The sequence below is a fragment of the Palaemon carinicauda genome, chromosome 6 (genome assembly GCF_036898095.1).
Source record: "Palaemon carinicauda isolate YSFRI2023 chromosome 6, ASM3689809v2, whole genome shotgun sequence".
Lineage (NCBI taxonomy): Eukaryota > Metazoa > Arthropoda > Malacostraca > Decapoda > Palaemonidae > Palaemon > Palaemon carinicauda.
In genome coordinates, this window is record NC_090730.1 from 66,726,452 (window position 1) to 66,750,038 (window position 23,587).

General features: G+C 36.3%; 1 protein-coding gene across 11 annotated transcripts in view; it reads right to left on the reverse strand.

The window, feature by feature from the left end:
* The window catches only part of Plc21C (Phospholipase C at 21C), a 935,201-nt gene that overhangs the window by 554,358 nt on the left and 357,256 nt on the right, over positions 1–23,587 (reverse strand). For 7 of the 11 annotated variants that reach the window (XM_068375234.1, XM_068375236.1, XM_068375240.1 and 4 more), the window contains exons 3-5: positions 15,047–15,118; positions 7,994–8,035; positions 5,853–5,984 (exon numbers count right to left, since the gene is read on the reverse strand). In XM_068375234.1, coding sequence (XP_068231335.1) covers positions 5,853–5,984; positions 7,994–8,035; positions 15,047–15,118 — 246 coding nt within the window. The remainder of the gene's footprint in view (positions 1–5,852; positions 5,985–7,993; positions 8,036–15,046; positions 15,119–23,587) is intronic. The other 4 variants (XM_068375237.1, XM_068375242.1, XM_068375238.1 and 1 more) reach the window with 1 other exon arrangement.

Here is a 23,587-nt window from a genome sequence, read left to right on the forward strand (position 1 = left end):
GATCTCGTTTGTTTTCCCCGCCGTCTGGGCTTTTGACTTCCAGCACAGTTGTCTGAGGTTTACTCTTCCAGCAGTTTTTGAGGTTTGAGATTTAGGCTTCCATAATAGTTTAATTCTTTTTTAAGCGCCAAAGCTTTTTTTTTTTTTATTGGGTCTTTCAGTATACATGAGGTTTGATTAGTTTTGTCATTTGTTTAGTTTCCGAAATACTCTCCTATTGAAGTGATAACGAACTGTTTGGAGGGACAAAGAGTTTAGTCCCTGTATTTTCATAAATTAGATCTTGATAAGAAACTATCACTCTCACTTTCAGTATTTCAGGGGTTAATAACAGCTACTCACTCCACATTTTCAACTTCCACTGAGTTCGGATGATTTTCAAAGTACCGTGTCAAAGTTCTTTTATTGTCTTGGCTTCAAAACCTTGAAAGAATACTCAGGATACATCAATGATGTTACCTTTTAGAGGAACTCTGATATTACTCCAAAGTAAATACTTCTTCCCCTCAAGTGCTCTGGTTTGTTTTTAGACTTGAACATGAGAACGTTTCTTTGGTTTATAGATTAGTTTACTTTTATTAGCCAATTGTCGTGCATTTATACCCAGCAGGAGAAGTAACATAATTTCATTAGAAAAGGTAGAGAAGCCAAGTCACAGACTACTATTTAAAATGTGGGCGGTGAACATAAGGGTCAAGGCAGCGAGTACCAACCCTTCGTCAAGAACCATTTCTAGAAGTTCGGGGAAAGTAGAGTCTGAACGTTCGTTGATTATAGAGTATGATTATTACACATAGAAAATTAATATATCGATACACATTACGTTTCATGATATAGTAATTAGAGTTTCCTTCTCTCATGTTTGTTCTATTTCTTTTCTTTTTTTTCACACTACATTAGCATTTCATCTTTGGTACAATGTCTAGAAAGAAGAAATCTGTTTGTATTGTTGCATGTGAGCTTCATTGTAGACAATAATAAAAGGAATAATAATAATGGTCTAGAATCTTTAATGTTTCTATTCCTGTAGTCATTTTAGTTAACGAGCGACTTGTAGTTACTTCCTTTGTAGCTAAATATCAGTTCATCATATTACAGTTGACTGTAACTAAGAATATAGAATGTGACTTTTTTAGAAGTAGGCCTAATAATTTTTATTAATCGTTATTAAAGTGTTTGTGGCTATTAACAAAAAATAAAATTCTCAAAACCTGTCAGAAGGTGACAAACTATTTTAACTGAAAAAAAATATGAATATAAAATAAATTACCGCTGGGCGCTATGGTTTGAGGCATCTGCCCTGCAATACATCAAGCGTTACTGACAGTAACACAGGCTGTGTAACAGGAAACGGACCTTAACGAGGTCTGGACACCAGCAGAGTAAGAATATTTTAGACTATTTATTCTCATATCTGAAGTTATACCTCACCCTCCCCTAGAAAAATATACTAACATTTAAGACCAAGTTTAGGCGCTATAATGACCAACTGCTGCTCATAACAGACCTGTGCATCTAATTTAAAGCATTAATTTTTGGCCCTGGGGTTGACAGACTGAACTCGTTATCACATGGAGTCACAGGAGTTTTCGTAGCAACAGGGAATAGCATTCAGAGCGGTCATCCATCCACATACTGACCAGGCCCAAATGCTGCTTGCAATTCATCTTGTAGGTAAACCAGAGATCAGTTCTTACCTATTTCAGAGGTGAAACTGCTCTCCGTTCACACCGTCTCAGGAGATAAACTCACACCCAAATTCTTCCCCCAAATTCTAAGGTAAAACTGGACTAAATTTACGGTTATCTCCAAGACAGACTCAAATTTCCCCATATCTGAGGCGAAACCGCACTCAAATATCATCTACCTCGAGGTCAGCCAGTATTAAATTCTTTCCCATTTCGAGGTAAAACTGAACCTAATTCTTACCTATCCCCAAGGTTGGCCAGAATTGACTCTCACCTAATTCTTAAGTAAGCCTTCATTAAACTTTCGCAAAACTCCGAGATAAACCTATAGTCAATTCCCTCCCTGACACCCAATTCTCATAAATCGAAGGAGGTAAAGAAGCTAAGTAGCACTTAAGTTTTTCCCATCTGAGAGAAAAGCCGGTATCCGTTCTCAAGCCTACCCCGAAGTAAGCCAGTCGTTCAAAACCTCTCCAAAATAAACCAGCGCTCAATTCCGAACGCTCCCCGAGGCAAACCAGCCCCTCGGTTTTCATCCCTTTCCTTCCATGCCATCTCCCCCACACAAATTCAACAGGCAGTGCAAGATCACATAATATATTCCCAAGCAACTTCCTTTCTCGATTGTTGCAAGTGGGGAAAGTCACCTGTCGCGAGCAGTAAACTTATTGTTCCTTCTCTCCGTTCTCAGAATCAGAAAGGAACTATTTTCTTAATTCTATTCGGGATGAAAATATCCTTTTTCTTATGGAATCTTGATAACTCTCATTTAGTCAGTGAAAATCATCCAAAATAACTAGTTTCCAAAGTGAATTTCAGAAAGAGTAAAAACCCACCAGGGTGTAGAAATGATTAAATATCCCAACCTTATAGAAATAAAGAACCTTATGATAAACAACTTAATATTTCATAATAATAATCTTATTCTCATCTATTCACAGAGATTCTAATCAATATATCAAATTTCAATTAGGCATTAAAAATTTTAAAAGCATAGTTATTTTTTCCCAACAGAAAAAAATAGCATATGAAATTCCTCACAAAAATATCAGCATCTCCCTGGTCAACGTTATTTTTTGGCGTTGCTTTCGTTCCATGGCACACAATATACGTGCAACAAGGCTGCCAGTTGGGTTCGTGCCCTTAAAGAGGAAGCAAATGAATTTTTGGGGGGAGACGTGAGCATATTCCCCTGTATGTCTTTATTAAAATAAACTGCGAATAAGATCAACACACTTGATCCAATACTACTTTATAGAGCATGATTTTCCACTACAAGCATTTGAATGGCTCATAAGGTTGGTTAGGTTTTTTAAAAGACTTTCGATCAACGTATCCAAGGTAGAGGAGGGAGAGGAATCCCCCCTTCAGCCTCTTCCTCCCTTCCCCCCTTTTGTGCTAACCTTCCTCTCTCCCCCTCTCTTTTTTTTTTTCTCTCTTCTCTCCTTTGCGCTACCTGGCTTGGTCCGGAGAAAAAAAGCAAGGTTAAGAATGACGTCACAGCTTCAAGTTGACTGCCGAACTGGCGCTCTGCTGCGCCTCTCTCTCTCTCTCTCTCTCTCTCTCTCTCTCTCTCTCTCTCTCTCTCTCTCTCTCTCTCTCTCTCTCTCTCTCTCTCAACCTGTATTTGCTTTCCCCATTACACATTCCAATTCCTTCGCTTTCTTTTTCCGTTTACATTATTTTGGCAGAGCGCGACCTGTTTTCACTGGCTGTTCCTACACTTTCAAAGATATCTAGTGTGTATTTATTTACCTAACCATTTAATCTATACATTTTAAAACATTAAGACTTTTCCACTAACACACGTCACAGTCAGACTCATCAGCAGCCCGTTACCCCCTAACTTACACTCACTACTGAACTTCCTGAGTATCAAGACATTTCATTTCACATGATATAAACAGGGCCCTTTCGTTTCAATATCTTTTTTTTAGATAAAAGGAAATCTCTCTCTCTCTCTCTCTCTCTCTCTCTCTCTCTCTCTCTCTCTCTCTCTCAAACTGCTATTGTTCCTTCCGTATGTGTGATGTTCTATGCCTTAAATCTGAGAAATTAAGAATATTCAGGAGAAAAATCCTACTAAAATCTTAGCGTACATGCATAAAAGGGTTCTCTAGTACCTTTCGACAATCCTTCATTTTACACCTAAAATCACCAAAGAGTCTTTATCAGCCTTACTTAGCCTTAATAAGTTCTGAGAGAGAGAGAGAGAGAGAGAGAGAGAGAGAGAGAGAGAGAGAGAGAGAGAGAGAGAGAGAGAGAGAGATATTAATATAGTTTTGGGAATGCCACAGAGTAACTAAGAGGAAAACATAAAATTGATTGAGTGGTTAGCTTTGTATATAACAGTGGCGTCGCAACCACCTAGAGTAGCCCTGAAAGATGGCTCATGCGGTCGGCAGCGAGCGTAAATGGGTTATAATATGGTCCAAAATTCCAAACGAGTAAGAGCGAGTAAGCCATAAAGAAAGATATAGTGATACAGTGGGGGTGAGTAAGAGTTGCAATAAGCAATAGAGTAGAATTCAGTAAGCAAAATAGCAAGAGTGATTAAGAGAGAGTAAGAGTGACTAAGCATCGTCTGAGAGAGAGAGAGAGAGAGAGAGAGAGAGAGAGAGAGAGAGAGAGAGAGAGAGAGAGAGAGATTGATTAACTGATACAGTAAGAGTAAAAGACAGAGTGGGCGATAAAGTTCAACTAAGTAAGAGTGAGTGGCAGAGATAGAGTTATTGAGAGTGAGAGAAAGGATGAGTAAGTGATAGAGTAAGAGTAATAAAGGTTTGATTATGCCGTATAATCCTATTAGAAATGTTCTTTTTTTAATTGATAACTGCTAAGTTTCCCAAAATATTCAGACATTATATAAATATCGCAGGACCTCAGCCTTTGCCTAAACTCAAACATAGCATGTACTGTATAAGGATGACCAATATTTCTATGTACGCATGTTTAAATTTTACCAATTCCTTGGAATGTTAATGAGAGAAATTAATTAACATAAAACTTTATATACATCAAACTGTTTGTGTTTGATTAAAACATCGACATCTGAAAATGTGATGAATATTTCAAACTACTGAAAATCGTGAACCTTTAAAACTATTAATAATCTTTATGAGTCACCTATTGTCGTATATATATTTTCTTTGTATATTATCTGATAAAAACAAGTGATCTATAAATAATAAAGTAACCGTATACATTGGAACTAATCAAAAGTTACCCAGACACAGTCAAAAATAAAAAACTACTTACTTCAAAGGATAATGAAAGGTATAACAAAAAGACATGTACTTCAGCATAAGTGGAAAAAATTGATTTGGGCAAAATGTAATAAAGAAATTAATAATTGCCTGGATTCATAAGGCCAATATGATTCTATGCCAACTTCTATAGGAAAACTGAAGGCCGCTTTGTGCATTGATCAGACTCTACTGACATTAAAAACTGATGCAAAGCACATTGTGATGGATTTGCTTTGAACGCATTGCTTAATGCTATGAATCAAAGAATAAGTCACTTTGATCAATCCCTTTGCTTTCCAATGGCATTTTTTTTTAATCAGGCATGATTGAATGTAATGTTCCCATTAGATTGAGACTGAAATACATTATGAATAATGCTGTGCCTTTTTGTGTGAAGAGGCATACTATATTTCGTGAAACACGTGATGAATATGATTTTATGATAACATGTCAAGGTGTATATCTAAATCTTCATGAAAAACTTTCAGTAACATACAATTCCGAAATGAAAAAGAAATTTGTATTTTGAAATGGTCAATCACTTGATATTAGAATTGTTCATCTTTATAATTTCAATGAAATTCAATTATTGTTATTTATTTACAGAAGTATTTTCTGAAAACAACTGATACAATCTATTTAGAGATAACTTATAATTAACTCAAGGAATATGGAGTGAAATCATCTCCGTTTTAAATTATTCATTTGACAATGTTAGACACGACTTACTAACCGACACGAAACCTATTCTAAATTCCGATCCAACTCCGCTATTATGAAAGGCTCGTCACTTATCAGAAACCAATAAATTATAGTCCGACACCATTCACCACATGCTGTACTCACCTTAAATAGGCATACACTATTCTGTGGAAATCAATAAGAATTAATAATGAACATCTGTTCATTTACTTACCTTAGCCGTTTCTGGTTTCTGGGCCACGAAGTTACAGCAAGAGACATCAACGAAATTCGGACCATGGACAACCGTGAAACTCTTCTGCTCCAGATGATCGGATGTCCCTCCTTTCAGCGTCATCTTGGGATCCTACACAGAAATAAAGACGAAAAATGAGATTATTGTCTCTCCTTCCTTGCTTCTTCTCCTGAGGAGAAAACTGGCTAAAATCATGCAGAGGTCGATGTGGCCAGGAGAGGATTTGAATAGTTCTGGTAACTGATCTCATTTTAACCAAACAAATAAATCAAGTTTCAAGAAAACAAAGAGCCACATTAGGAGAAATAAAAGACTTACTTATATACATATAATTCAAGTTACCTGTTCATCTCTGTTAGTGAGCTAAACCAATAGATATCAAAACAACATTGGAAATTAAGCTATTTCTAAAATACAATTTAATATCAAAGGAAATCAATTTTAGTTCTCTGTTGACAGTGTATTAGTCCGCCAATATAAATCTGGTATCTAGGGTTGAGATTCGTCATTTTATAGGAGGACATTATAAGACAATGATGTTCTTCATTAATTATTAAAATCTAAAATTAACTTAGAGAAGTTCTAGGAGAGGAACCTCCTTTGACGAAAAAAAAAAATGTTAGCAAAGCTATCCTGTATCAAAGGGAAATTCTCCAATGACGAATCTTAACCGTGAATGAGAGCCTAGTAGGCATTAGAGTATCATTTTAAAGACATCTTTTTAATCGTTGAAGTTATCTTGTCATGCTACCACGAGGAACTTAATAAGATTGATTCTGTCTCAGGGCTTGGCTCCTACGGGTTACCAGGAAGGTAATGTAATAAATCAGGAAGATATTCTTCTAAATAGAAAACCCTCCTCAAACCTGACAGCAGATATGGAAGCGCAAGAGACCGCGCAAAGGGAAGTTGACAGAGGAGGGCGCACCAACCCAGCTTACGGCCACGACCTTCACATGGCCCTTGGGATCTTTTAGGTTTGGCCTCTATTGGGTTTGGTCTCAACAAAGCCTTTGGGATATTTTTGGGGAGGTTTGGTCTCAATATGGCTTCTAGATTTACGGGGGGTAGTCAGACTTGAGGAGGCCCAGAAGGGGTCTGGAAAGAGTTCTTCAGGATATACGGAGAATCGACTCAAAATATTCATGCCTCAGTGGAGAGAGATAGAGAAAGAGAGAACGTTCGCAGAATGTAAATAATAGTTAGAAATGTCGTTTTCTCGGAAACGTTGCTACGGGTAAACTTGTTAATTTGGGGATGAATCTTGAGGAAGAGAAAAACCCTGTGGTTGAATCTAGAGGCTTTACTGGGTGTTGGGGATTATGGAGAAGGGCTGAGTTGGGGTGGCAGAAGCGACAGGAAGCAAGATCAAATATATACGCAAAGAGGAACGACTTTCATGCTCCAGAGAGGAGATTTTTATATACAGCATATATCGAGAGATGGTAAAATAAATGCGTTTTAAAATTTAAGTTTTTCAATATCAAACTTCACAGACACTTTGAAGATAAAAGACTAATGATACGGATAGTAATGAGAGCAAGAACATCAACAAAAACAACAATTATAATAAACAATAATAATAATATTGATGATCATGATGATGATGGCGGAGATAATCATGCTCTACTACGAATACTCAACAATTACAGAAACACAGAATATGATGGCGAACGCAAATCCTACAGGTGTCTGGATCATGATATTCTTTGGTCTCCCTAAAAAAAAAAAAAAAAGCCTTTTCAGACCTGGTTCGACATATAAAGGTCTATACTTACAATATAAAAAATAACAACGTCTATAATTCAAACACGAGAATTTCATGGAGAATGAGAGACCAATTTACCCAACCTAACATCATGAGACACCAATGTAGGACATGACGCCGAAAGATGTACCTTTGTCAATTTTTACAGGGAAGGAAACAGACGAACTATAAGATACGGTGAGTTACTGTAGGGAGAGAGAGAGAGAGAGAGAGAGAGAGAGAGAGAGAGAGAGTTTTTTTGAAGCGATAAAATGAGGACGAGTTTTGAAATTTATCATTTTCTTTTTTTTATTAAATTGTTATTATTAGAGTTCACATCGATGATAGGGGGGGCCAACCTAGAATGACTCACCATAAAAAGGTACTTCGTGACGTCCATTTTATCTTGGCCGCTCTGGGGAGCAATGGAAGAAAACAGGTTACAAGAATTCAAAGACAACGGACAGGCTGTAACCGCCGTAGAGGAGGTTACAGACAGACAACATTATGTAACAGACGCACCTAAACACGTTTGACTTCCCCTCTTACAGATAACAACAGACATGTTTTTTTTTAAAACTTCCTCTCTTACATGCATCAACAGACATACTTTACGTGTGCGTGTGTAATGATATAAAGAAACATAAGTATACACATAAATATATACAGTATGATCTATACATACACGTACACATCAATACATATGCATGTATACAAGCAATTAAAATTACCTACTAACTACACATTCATATTTACACTTTATCATTTTCGGAGATTGAGCTTTCAATCGCAATAAGTTGCAAAAATATGACTTCAATTTGCACAATGGCTTCAAATATTGACCCTCAATAGAAATGGTAACTTTTGTAATAACCGTACGTCAAACAAATTGAAATACTCTACATCATGGTCAAACACAAAGTTAGCGAAGTACAACGTCAAAAATAGTAAGATACGTGAATAAACGTGTTTGGAAGAGGACAATTATATATATATATATATATATATATATATATATATATATATATATATATATATATATATATATATATATATATATGTGTGCGTGTGTGTGTGTGTGTGTATACAGATATGTATGTGTGCATTTATATATATATATATATATATATATATATATATATATATATATATATATATATATATATATATATATATATATATATATATATTATATATATATATATATATATATATATATATATATATACAGAGATTTATATATGTGTGCATTTATATATATATATATATATATATATTATATATATATATATATATATATATATATATATATATATACATATATATATACATACATATATATATACATACATATATATATATATATATATATATATTAATTTTGGAGTAGGGATACCTTGACATGGTGAAAGGGTTTGCGTATCACCCTGATCAGCATAGATGTTCTAGTCAGAGCTACCCATACTAGGTTAGTTTGCTGTGAGCGATAAGACGAAAATCTCCCACCAGGACCAATCTGCAGTGGCCAGCATGGTAATGAAAACTACCCAAATGTATATATATATATATATATGTGTGTGTGTGTGTGTGTGTGCGTGTATACACACACACACATATGTATATATATATATATATATATACTGTATATATACACTGATTGCTTTACCAGATACCTATATATTTGAAAAAGACACAGTTAACTCTCAATTTCTTAAACTGTTTACTACACTGTTTAATAAGCACATCACTAGAAAGCCTTACATCTAAATAAGATAATAAGTGAAAAAATTCCATTTCTAGGGGTTAGATTCGAACTCTCGCGCCATAGGTTGAAATGTTTTACGCTAACTTACACTAATACTGAAACATAGGCTTGAGTCTCATTATTGGGTCCCTTCATTTACAATACTTACATTTAGGGCTTTGAAGTGACAAAAAAGTGAGAGGATTTCCAAAAGATAAAATGATATTGTGGTTATTATATATATATATATATATATATATATATAAAACCTGCTTAATAACAGATATCCCGATATACCAATAAGAAATAAAAATTAGATTTCTTTTTCCAGTTGGGGCAGTAATAACAGACTTTAAAAAAAATCAAAGAAATCTATTTCTTATTGAAAGAAGGACCGGGGCTCCTTCGATCTCCAAGTGTTGATGTATCTGGGCTATTTCGTCCCCAACTCTCCAAAACTTGGGGCTAGAAGTTTTTCCTCCTTTTTTTCCTCTCTTTCTTTCTCGGTCTTTCGACCCTTCCCATCCATGTGTCAGTCCCATTTCTCGAAAGGTAAAATCCTTTTAAAAGACGTACATCGTAGAATTTGCCGCCTTCAGGATGGTACGCCACACGTCTCTTGCTTTTAAGAAAACTACGGAGCTTTATAAACTGCTTTTATATTATAATTAAATGGCAGCTTTAAACCAAGCCTTAATTACTCTTTACGACAGAAAGGTCAGTTGGGATTGAAACCTCTTATGCTCACTGTAAGTTACCGGCTAACTCACTATTAAGAAAATATTTCACTGTCGAATACAATGGCAATCTTGATGTGTTCTTTACATTATTCCTTGTTCTGATGCAGGAGAGAGCGAGAGGGACCTCGCAACTCAAAGTCAAGCTGGGCTACTCCGAAAAAGGAAAAAGCGTCGAAGAATACTGTTAATGGCGCCCCTTTCTTGGGTGACGACAGCGAACAAAGGCGGGTTCAAGAAGTCATCATCATCGTCCTCCAAGTCTATTTTGGGAGCCTCATTTGCCTCGTTAAGAATTTGCCGTTTTCATGAATAAACGTGGGTCATTCAGCGATGTTCTCGAATCCCTGAATGGAATTTATGAGATCTAGATCGAAATGCCAAGCGCTGGGGCACTTTCAGTCACTGTGCACTTTAGAACGAGCTTTATGAAGATTTCTACGTGTAGCACAGCTAAAACCAATTATCTTTAAAAACATAAACATTAGTGCAATCATCGTAGAGTATCTCCCTCATGGAATAGGTTTTTTCTTTGTTCTATCGATAAATCATTCGCATTATTTTAAATTAGCAGATGACCTTACTGATTAATCTGAGAGTTATGTACCGAAATGTCCTCCTTCAAATACTTTTTATTTTGTCAGACCCATTTGCTTTTGACCATCCCTGTTCTCGTTCGTTGTTACACTTAATGGGGTAGTCACCGTATAATCCAGTAAGCAAATTCATTAGTAAGTTCATCTGATAACTCAACTCTAATATTATGATGAGTTATATTGACTATAACCGGTTACAATATGTTATCTATTACTTATTTTTGTCTTTCAGATTCCAGTTGGAAATGACATCACCAGAGATACTTGGTGATGAGAAATAGGAGTAATCAAAACATGAATATTCATTAAAAAAAAAACAAAAAAAAACTGAAAATATTCACTGATAGATTGAGACTGGCATGTCGTATTGCAAATGAAGTTGCTGGAAGATGGAGAATTATAAAGCTGGAAATCAAAGTGAAATTTCAACCATTAAGGTGGTTTGGCCTTGTGATGAGAATGGAAGAGGACTAAATGGAGACAGGTACAAAACTCCAGGGACTGGAGTCGACCGATTGATTTCTTTACCTGGTTATTAGTAGAAAATATTTGCGATCATCATTATAAGGATGATGTGATGTTAACTGAGGAGTAAATTCTAATGCTAATTAGTAAAGTATAATTACAGCTGCAGCCAGGGTGAAATGACTTGCAATAGGAATATACTTCATTTATATGGTGAACGAAATTTGAATAAAAGAATAACAATGATTTCCAGTATGAAATCTACAATATTACATTGTTAATAAAATAATGTAGTTTATCCTTTTGTAAAGATATAGTAACTATATCAGATGACTGAAAATGTAAAACCCACTCAAAAACAAAAAAAGTCTAACTAAAGATAGGGCACAGAGCTGAAGGATACAAGACTCGCTTTGCAATGGGTGGAAGGTTATAGAACCCAAGATTTCATTTGGGGTTTACTGCCTCTGAAGACAGAGGTCACACAGATCACATAGAAGATGACAACTGCAACAGTGAAGCCAATTGGAAAACAAACATAAAACTGTAAAAAAAAAACAATGATCAAGAATATTGCTGAATATTTTTTTTACGATTAAGTCCTGAAATGGCCACCATCGTAGAGACCACATAGTGGACACAAAGGCCGTGTCTTAGGCGAGGAATCAATACCACATTTGTGATTTTGAATGTCACCCTAAGTTATTTACGGATGACTACTCTCGAAAAGGTCTTCCACTCGAACAAGCTCTAGTCAGAGAAAAAAAAATAAACCGACACATTTAAAGGTCTCTTAAATGAAGGCATTTCCTGTTAACATTGCAACTTCTCTTAAACCTTTAAATCCATAAGAGACAGTTTGTAAATCACTTCCAGATTAAAGCGTACATTTCTTACTTTTTATTTCTTTTCACGACTTTTCCTGTGCCATTTCAAGGCATATCAAACTGTGCCTGATCCACACTAGTCACTAGTTGAGCAAGATAGTTTAGAAAGATCTGGCAGGTGAGTGAGACTGACACAATTAGATTTAAGAAAATGAAAAAGTAGAAAAAGACGTCAAAGTATGAACCAATTCCTAACATTTTGATGGTCAAGTTCAATTTGCTTTAAATTCCAAACTCAAAAAGAGTGCCATATGTTAGAATCCCTCAAACTTACCATTAACCAACCGACGTTCGTTATACTAAAGTAGGGTTAGTACTCTATCTTCCCCACATTTATTGACAGGAGAGAAACCGATGAGTTATTCATCCCATTTCCGCTACAGCCAATGGTACTGACTGCCTCTACCACGGAAGTGCTACAATGCAGAAAAGCTCGGCCAGAAGGACTCGAGAATAAACACAGGTACATCTTACGAGTGTCAATATGGATGCTCTCTCATCGAATTACAGCAGACAAATTCGCGATTTTACAAGTGATGCGACAATAATTAGGTATAACCATTCAGATTCATCAAATGTTCGGTTAATCTTTGATTAATTATAATGACAATAATAATACTATAAAGGATAATAGTTTCAATAGCACAGTGTGTGCCGGAGCGTCGACAAGCTGCTGGTGGCCCTTCTATGTAGATGTATGCAATATCCGACCATAAGAAAGTTTACTGCACAAGGAATTCATCCACGTATCAATTAGCATCTAAAATTAACTTAAAAGTGGCTGGGCAGTGTGTGAAGTAACTAAGGCTGTGGAAGTTTTCAGCATAACGAATTTATCCACGATTCACCAATTTACGCATGAGGCTGTCGAATGTGTTTCGTCAGTTCTTAAAAGTTACAAATTGTTAAAAGATAATATTAATAGGACATAAAAAAACATTCTTATAAACCTTAATTACTCTTAATTCGAGTCTCATTGAGTTATTCTCGCTTCTTTTAATGTTCTTGACAACCTGAAGAGTTTCTGGTTTGAACTCTTCTGTTACCTAAACGGCTTTTCGAGACCTAAATATTCTCATTGAACCCCGAGCTGCCAGGGCGCACCCAATCCATATATTGAGAGAGAGAGAGAGAGAGAGAGAGAGAGAGAGAGAGAGAGAGAGAGAGAGAGAGCACAGAAAATGGAAAGCCACTATGGCTGACTTTTTCACGTATACTCAGTTAGTGGAAGCCTTTTCATTTCACACGAGCCTGCGCCATACCCCTTAAACTTGAACCTCTCCCCACCCCACCTCGTCCCCTATGGCACCGACACCCATCCCCGCCCCACCTTCCTAACCCTTTTCCGTCGTCTCTTCGCCTAAAAGTCACGACCACATGAAAATGAAAGTCCTACCACAACAGTCCCCCAAGCATATTTCCTTGCCTCTCTTTACTCTATGGAAAAAATGAAAACTCGCTGAACGAGAAATGAGTTGCCTACGTTTTGGAGTACGCATTTTACTTTGCAAGAGCTGATTTCATAACCCTTGAGAATAAAAAAAAAATAGAATATAATGAGAAAAACCAGGTCTAGGCTTGGTGACTGATGATTTAATGATGTTAGGCTTAGAACACCAGAGCTAAAAGGGAAAATATCCGATGCGATCCAACCCTTCTATAAATCATAAAAGAAAAGGTAAAATTCAAGTCCAACTTCTCGAAGCAAAGCTATTATAAATGTCGATCAATCATTAGAGAAAACTCTAAATCATGTCCAGATCTCTACATCAACATAAATAGGAAACTAAAGAGAAAAGAGACAAGTTGAAGCCTTGAAGAGAAACCCCGAAACGAGGCCAATGGCTCGATAATCACAAGAGAAAACAAAGGGGCCTAAAGCCTCCGAAAGTGACGACACATAACAGAAACCAGTATTTGGCTGTCGATAACTGACAAGAGAACATGCAAATTGGATTATAAGTTTAGGCAACGTGATATAAGCGTAGTAGATTCCCGTAATGATTTCCGCACAACAGGTGGGATCATCCACAGAGCGGACAGCGACCCTTTTGCATTGGGAAAATACTCCTATCACACCGGCTACTCTTTTATCAGATCTATTTGTGACTGACTGTTAAGTTATAAGTTGATAATGGAGAAGGCTTACACCTTCATTCCCACCATACGATACAACAGGACAATGGGCCATAAAAAGGTCCAAGATTCAAGGAGGTGAGTTAGTCAAATCCACTAAATAGTGATCTCTATCTAATGCATTCCTCATTAGAGCAATAACCTCAGAGAAAACAAGGGAAAATTGTAAAAATTCAATGACGGGGCTTTGTAAAATATTTCGTCAGTGTCAGGATGAAGAGTCAGCAATCTAAGAACTGTTAACACCCGTGGTTGCCTAAACTCCGTTACCCAAACGTAAAATAACATTGCTTAAGGTCTGGGGTCGTTACGGCATAACGTAGGATCCTCCAGGGCTGAGTAACTAATAAAAAAAATATCATATGAAACCAATCACTAAATTCATTAACCAAATTGGATAATACTATAATCAATATTTAGGAAAATATTTCACCCGACTAATTTAAATTCTACTAGAATAAAAACACAAAATAATAATCCACATGGTAATGGTTCAGCTCCGATAGATTGAGACTTTCCTAAGAATAGCAGCAGTGCCACATTTCCCGTCCCACCGGCCAGTATTAAATCCAACGTCGCTAATTATATGGAAAGATATGGTAGCGCCTCAACCCATAAAAGTCCTTCCTATTATACTCTCACCCTTTCTAAGGAAAATGATAATGTGGTGCAAGTCTCAACCATATGTAGCTGCAATAAAGAACAGGACACCGTGATCCATAAGACCCTTATCTTAAACAGATAAAAGCTACCACGCAAAACTACGCACGAGAATATACAAAAAGATCACTTTCATTCCGTTTTCCATCCATCCGACGATTACCCTACAATACATAATAATACTGAAAATACCGTCCATACCTTTGGCACCTTAGCATATTTGTCCTTCCTCGTGTCTCTGATGGTAGTGATGTCCAAGATTTCAACTTCAGCCTGAAAAGAAATATAAAATGTTAAGTCACTCAAAATCTTAATACATATTATTCATTAAAATGGTCTGAAATTTCAAAACATACATTTTCTTTATATATAAATGGTTTTGAAAAGCTACGTTGTATAAAAACAAATAATTTTGATGTGGATTTTCATATAAACATTTTTTCGGGAAAAGTTTTCAAAAGTGAAGATCTTTGATAATGTAACACTTTTAAAAGAATTTTCGAATAATAATATTTTAAAAGAATAGTCTCTAAAATCATCACAAGCTGTTGATTTCTTTTCAAATTAAAATTCATTTTCAACACAGAATTCTGAAAAGCCATGCCTTATGCAACACAACGTTTGCTGGAGGATTTTCAAATAGCACTTAATTTCTCAATAAAACCCATTGAATTGAACTCTCTTGGACATGAGGAACTTCGGTTTAGAATTGTTTTCAATTTGCTTGAGGATATCATCTTCTTAAACAAGACAGCGTATTCAACAAAGGTTAGCAAACAGGCAGCTAGGAACACAAGGCAGTAAATGATTATACACTTGTTAAACAAAATGTGTTCTGAATGGAGTGTCGAAAAGCAGATGTTTGCAGATTATAACGTATCAATTGGAAGTGGTAAAAAGAAAGTACAAAGAACCTGAAAGAGTTCGGAGAAGATAAATTAGTTGAGAGTAAATATGAAACATACCAAATTTATGAGGAAAAGTGGAAACTTGGGAGATGGAGCATTACATACAAATTTGAAATTTCGTGAACTTTCGAAATGCCATGTCTTGAGAATACGGTGAACTTTCAACCTTCTGTATTTCCTATATCATCCAACATGTTTCTTTTCAAGAGTCTTAACTTTAACCAAGAACTTGAAATATTTCAACAAACAAAAATTTCGATTTAAATTCTTAAGAATCTTTTCAGCAGATTTTCCTCTTACCACTGAGTTTTGAGGTTGGAGGTTAAGAACCACGAGGCATAAGACATTCTTTAACTATCATGGTACATTCAATAGCATTAGTCTAAAGTCTAAACACTATGCATTACTTCTTTCCGGAAATCATAAAGGACAGCCATTGTTGGAAGAAGCACCAAAGCTATACAATCTCTCGCATAACACTGTTGAATAGACACCGGCTAATGGCCAACTAGCTCAATAACTTCACAGAAACATTTTTGATAATTATTCTGGGTTTATCCTCCAAGCTATCAATCAACAGGCAAAACCGAAGACAATGAGTTACCGGGAAAGTTTAAGAATATAAAAATTATATAATAAATGGGTAAAGGATAGAAAAAGGTCGCATGGAAAATGAGAAAGTATGTCTGATCTTCCTTGGATGGAATAAAAAGAAAATATATTTGGCGTATGTATGAGGATTCAACCTTCTATACATCCCTTACGGGGGTCTTCTTGGCGCCCACTGCTTTGCTGGATTGGTATTGTAAGGCCCATGCCCAAGATCATAAATGGGTGTCACATAATATAAGCCTAAGAACTAATCTTTTTCTCTTTTCAGAAAATGAATAGTTTGCGACGGTCATTTCAAAAGTATCAACAGGAATAAAGCGACATCGTATTAATATCATCATGAGACAAGGATAGGACTCCTACGTGCGAGTTCGTTTCCAGTCACCTTTAAGGCCTTTGAGCTGAAGATAATGACAACAACTATATATCTCATACACTGCACGTCAGACCACACAAAGGCTAAGGGTAAAGCAAGGTAGGTGTAACCCTTATCAAAAATAGCTAGCTGACATTTTTCAGTCTTGTGAAAAGAGTTGGGATTAAACACGAAGACACTGACGAATTTGCCCTTTGAATAAAGAACCGTTTTAGGCGTCAGGAAATAGAAGAACACAGAGCTCAGAAGATTGGTAGCAGACGGAAAGAAAGAGTTATTATGCCACAATAGAAATGAAGGAAAAGATGTATTAGTATAAAGATAAATGGGCAACACCGCACAAACTCTCAAATCAGTGCCAGAGTCTCCCCTGATTTTCCTTAAGCACTCAGCCCTAAAATCTCAACTTTGTTTGTTTCATGACTTTACATAATTTTGTACAAAAGTTTCTTAACAGAACATTTCTCTAGCATTTCAGTGATGCGTTTCTTATAACGGGGAAAGCACACAAAAATAAAGGCTTAGTTAAAGGAGCCGAACAACAGCTTAGTGGGGATTTTGCAACAGACAGCTTTAGGGACAACCCAGAAAACTTACTGCCTGCAGTCTATGGTGAGCCTCAAAAGACAAACTTCCGGAGGTTCCTATGAAGCATATCATATACAGTCTCTATTGAAGCCCCACTCTTTTAATTGTGCTCTTTGAAAATGGGATCGATAAGATGCCCACCCATCCACCCTCTGTTGTTACGGCATCGGAGAATTGAAATATCATACACCAGTTTTGTTCGAAAATACTTTTTTTTATGCTGTTATAAATTTTCTATTCATTTTTTTTCTTTTGTGCTGCAATGGAAAAGCTTTGTGAGTTTCTGTCCTTGTAACCCTAAACGTGTAATATGTTAAAAGCCTGGTCCAACAAATATATTGTTTTTTGTTTTCCGTTTTCTAACAAGAGAAAAATTCGGTTGAAAAGAACCGGAGTTGAAATCGATGTGATGTCTTGTCTCCTCTATCGTTCTCTACTCGTCTTTACCTCTTTGCTTCACATTCGTTCTTCTTGCTTCTATGTTCTTCTATGTTCATTTTCATGCTAGCCTTCCTTTTGCTTGGTTTTCCCTTCCCTTCTATTTCTCCCCTTACTAACTTAGCTCTTGCATTTCCCGCTATATTTCTTTTTCTTACTCTTCTTGCTCTCATTATTTTTATTATATGCTCCTTTCTCCTCTTATTGCTTCCTCGTAATTCCTCCTTCTTCCTAAACCCTCATCCACCAAACCTGAACCCCTCCCCCAATTTATTTTTCTCCAAGTCCTCCTCCCAACAAATATTTAAAGCCTCCTCATCTCTCTCTCTCTCTCTCTCTCTCTCTCTCTCTCTCTCTCTCTCTCTCTCTCTCTCTCTCTCTCCCAGAGGAGTGAATAGAACTATAGGCGTGACCTACATCAGAAGGAATAAAAAAACCGTTTTTCCCTCATTGATTTTTCTTTTCATCCTTTTGTCAATATAAGATACCAAGGCTTTGTACCATTCTCGTCCAACTCTGTTGTTATTGTATTGTAGATACATTTTATTTCCGTCTGTCGGACCCTTTACTGTTATTCACTCTCCCACTCACTCACTACTTTCTTACTGAATCCAATCATTTGCCTAATCACTACTAATGCATGAACTCATCATTTACTAAACGTTCACTGAATCACCCATTAACCCACAAACTAATCCACCAGTTACTTACTCAGTCTTAAGTCATTCACAATACTAGTCCTTACTCATTCACTCATATATCTACTCACAGAAGTTCATAACAGTGGAAAACACAAGTATGAGAAAAAAAGGTTCAGATGCTTTAACGTGAAGGGGTCCCATGTCTTTGTAAGGCTCCTTAATCGGTCAGCAAAGGTCAGCTTTATCGCAAAAGGAAATTAATAAAATATCAAAATGACCAAACATCTTCGTCTATAAATCTCCTTCTTAATGATAATAAACTACTCAGCTGACCACTTTTCTAACGGGGTTAAGTGTAGGACCCTTTTGAGGGCATAGAACTCTCAGGATGTGATCAAAGAGAATGCCTCTTGACTTTGCAACTTCATATAGTACATACGGGACTAATTAATTCTATTCTGAAAAGAGAATTCAATTCTCATGACCTTAAAAATTCCTTAGCGTCGATACATCAGGATGTCGCTGACATAAATAACATTTTAAAGAAAAAAATGAAGTTCCTCGGAGGATTCTTGTGACATCTGTAATGGACCCCAGTGAGACATAAAAGTCAGTGATGGATACGCAAAAAGTTTATCTAAAATATTTTGTAAAATTACTATTTTCTTAAATCCATCTGAATACTTTCCATACATTTTTTTCTTATTTTCTTGTGTGTAGTTATCGATTTGGTTATTAGTCTTTTATACTATTTTTTTTATACTCTATTATTCTTTTTCTTTTCCTCTTCTCATATCTTGACTCTCCCTCTTTCCAGTAGTGATATTTCAGCAATCCATCTCGCTATGTACATCTCGGTTCTTTTCAATTGTCTCTCCTCTTTCCTCTTCAGAGCCCAAGTTTCTGCCCCATACGATACCGTCGTATGGGCCAGATAACTGTTACAAATTTAAATCTTGAGTCTTAATAGTATTTTCTTGTCGACAGCAGTTACTTCTCTTCATTTTCGCCATGCTTCTTTCACTCTCTGTCTCACTGCTTTCTCAGAACCGCCCTCATGTTAATAATGATCCCAAGTGGTCAAAACTCATTGTCCTGTTTTAGCACTGTACCATCTTCCACTTGAATGGTTACCTCTTTATTCCCTTCTCTACTATTAACATTTAATTAGCTTTGTCTTTCAAAAGTACACATTCAAACCTTACCTTTCTAGATATCGTTTCCATGCTAAAATCATTCTTTCTTATTAAGATTTAAAGGCCGTCCTTGAATGGGAAAGGCAAATGACTGTGCCCTAGACACTGACCATATATACATATGATCCGTGCCCAAGCCATCTCTCCATCCAAGCTAAGACTAGGGAGGCACAGGCAATGGCTGCTGACTCGGCAGGTAGACCCATAGACTCCCAAAAACCCCCTATCCTAAGCTCACAAGGATGGTGAAGTTGCAGCTACTAAAGAAACCAACGAGATTGAGCGGGACTCGAACTCCAGTCTGGTGGTCACCAGGCAGGGACGTTACCAATTAGGTCACCACAACCCCTTCTTGTGGTTCTTCTTCTGCGACTGCTATAAAAACTAAATCATCAGCAATCACAAGTTCCCACAGTTCTTCATTGTTCCTCAATTCCGAGTTGTGGTGGCCGATGTGGTAAGGCCCCTGACTGGTGAACGCAAGACTGGGGTTCGAGTCCTACTCAAACTCGTTAGCTTATTTGGTCGCTACAACCTTACCATCCTTGTGAGAAAGTATGGGGTGTTTGGGGGAGTCTATAGGTTTATCTGCTGAGTCATTAGCAGCTATTGCCTGGTCCTCCTTGGTATCCGCGCGGGTGGAGAAGGGTTTGGGCGCTGATTATATATATATATATATATGGTCAGTCTATAGGGCACTGTCTTGCTTGATAGGGCAATGTCACTGTTCCTTGCCTCTGCCATTCATGAGCGGCCTTTAAACCTTTAAACCGGCCACAACAACGAATAGGAATGTCTCGGGGCAGATCCCTGATGGAGGCCAACCTCCTCTGTCTCCCCACATTTTGTCTTTACAGTGGTTCTTCCTCCTCACACATCGTCCTTACTAGTTTTACCCACTTCTCCATTAGGGCACCAACCACCCGTTAAGATACTACCTCTAGAGAGTTATTGGCTTCTTTGACTGGCCAGACAGTACTACATTGGATTCATAACTCTGGTTACAGTTCATTTTCTTTCTACCTACGCATACACCAATAGTCTGGCCTATTCTTTCCATGTTCTCCTCTGTCCTCATACACTTGACAACACTGAGATTACCAAACCATTCTTCTTCACTTAAGAGGTTAGCTACTGTACTATAATTATTCAGTGGCTACTTTCCTTTTGGTAAGGGTAGAAGGGACTCCTTAGCCATGGTAAGCAGCTCTTCTAGGAGAAGGACACTCCAAAATTGAACCAATGTCCTGGATAGTGCCATAGCCTCTGTACCATGGTCTTCCGTTGTCTTGGGGTGGAGTTCTCTTGCTTGAGGGTACACTCGGGCACACTTTTCCATTTTATTTCTCTACCTCTTGTTTTTCTTAAGTTTCAGAGTTTATATATGAAAGATCCGTTTTAATATTGTTACTGTTCTTAAAACATTTTATATTGTTCATTACTTCTATTGTAGTTTATTTACTTATTTCCTTTCCTCACTGATCTATTTTCCTTGTTGTTAGGCTCATAGCACCCTACTTCTCCAACTAGGGTTGCAGCTTCAAGTAATAATAATAATAATAATAATAATAATAATAATAATAATAATAATAATAATAATAATAATCGACTAACCTTTTTGGTACCATGCCATGGGCCTTTTCAAGATCTACAAAACACACACAAACTTTCCTGTTGTCCTCTAGACACTACTCTTGGCCTTGCCTTACTATAAAATCGCATCCACTGTGTTCTTTAGTTTCATAAACCAAAATTGGTGCTCACGTATTGCATATCTACCTACCCTCCCAACCTTATTTCTACTACTCTTTCTAGTATCTTACACACAATCTCCAAAAATTTTATTCCTCTATAGTTCCCAAAGCTTGTCATATCTTTTAGTTGATACCATTTAATTATTCAACCATCTTTCCAGTCCCTTGGCATTTCCTCTACACCCAGATCTTTCCGGATAGTGTGTGCATCCACTAATTGTCTAGACATCCCAATGTCTTAATCATTTCTATTGTTTCCTCTGATTTTCCAGCAGCTTTATCAACGTTTCTTTTCTTTGCAGCATTTTCGACTTCTCTCTCACTGGTGTTTACTATTGGCCCTCCTAGTGGAGGAACATTTTCCAGTTATTCAACCTCATTTTCATGGTTTAATAGTTGTCAATAACACCCCTTCTATCTTCTCTTGACTTCCTCTTCCTCAATTAAGATATTTCCATTTTCATCTTTAATAATTCCAACCTCTCCCACATCCTGCCTGTCTTCTCTTCTCGCTTCTGCAATTTTGAAAATTATATTTTCTCCCTCCGGTGTTCCCATTACCTCATACAAATCTCTCCTGGCTCCTCCTTTTGCAATCGCTACCAGTCTCTTTGTTTCCCTCTTTATCCCTCCATATTCCTCATTAGTTTGGTAGTTGTTATCCTCTCCTCACCTTCCTCAGGCTATACTCTCTTCCTACACAGCTGTTTGAATCTATTGATTTCACCACCATATATATATATATATATATATATATATATATATATATATATATATATATATATATATATATATATATATATATATATAATATATGCGTGTATGTATATGTATGTATATGTATATATATATATATATATATATATATATATATATATATATATATATATATATATATATATACACAAATATATATATAATATATATAATATATATAGATATATATATATATATATATATATATATATATATATATATATATATATATATATATATATATATACATGTACGTATATGTATATGTATATGTATATATGTATATGTATATGTGTAAATATATATATATATATATATATATATATAATATATATATATATATATATATATATATATATATATATATATATATATATATATACATGAAATGGTTTTTTTGTCTGCGAATTAACAAAGGAAGGGTTGGGGAGACTTTATTAAACTCTCATTTTTTTTCCTAGAGTATTGTGGAGTAATGAGAGAGAGAGAGAGAGAGAGAGAGAGAGAGAGAGAGAGAGAGAGAGAGAGAGAGAGAGAGAGAGGGGGGGGGGGGGGAAATATGGTTATACCGAAATATTACCCTTACCATAAAAATTATTAAATAAAAATGAAGAAATCTCGGCTAAATCCAAGCAGCAGCCTTAGAGAAAAAAGTCTATATATACAGTGTATAAATTCTCTCTCTCTCTCTCTCTCTCTCTCTCTCTCTCTCTCTCTCTCTCTAATGAGCCGGCTGGTAGTCAGTGTACCCACAGAGGGAGGAGAGGGCGAAAGAAAGAGGAGAGAGGAAGTGGCGAGGAAGGCATTAAATGGAGACACACAAAAGAGAAGAGAGAGAATTCTGCCACATCGAAATTATCAAGGTGGCAAAAAGAAGAGTTGCGAAGTAGGAAGGTCATTAAGATCTTAAAGATATAGCGTTCTCTTCAAGATAAAAGACTCACCTAAAGGTATAGGGATCGCCCTAAAATTATAACACTTTTCAGATAATTAGTTTTCCTAAGATATAGGACTATTACATACACTATTCCAAAATTTACATTACACATGACTCTCCTGTATGACTCTAGCATGCTATGAGTCTCATAACAAACAGGTATTTCACGATATAGAATATTCTTAAAACGATGGAGAATTATGAAAATTCTATAAAAAGTAGCTTCCCTCCCTTACACAAAAGACTGTCCTTAGGTTAATAGTCTTTCTCGTGACATAAAATACAAATGTCCAAAGATAGCGGACATCCGTGCAATGGTTGTTCAAAGAGATAGGAATTTTCTTAGATAGAGGAGTGATCTATGACAGAATAATTCACAGAGACAGATAACTGTCCTAATATCGCATACATTCCCGGAAAATAGGAATATGCGAAGTTGGCTCACTTCCTAGTAAAGAAGACTGTTCCAAGCTACAACACTTTCCTGGGATATTATAGGACCGTTCTATGGTAGCGAAATTCCCTGGTATTCAAGA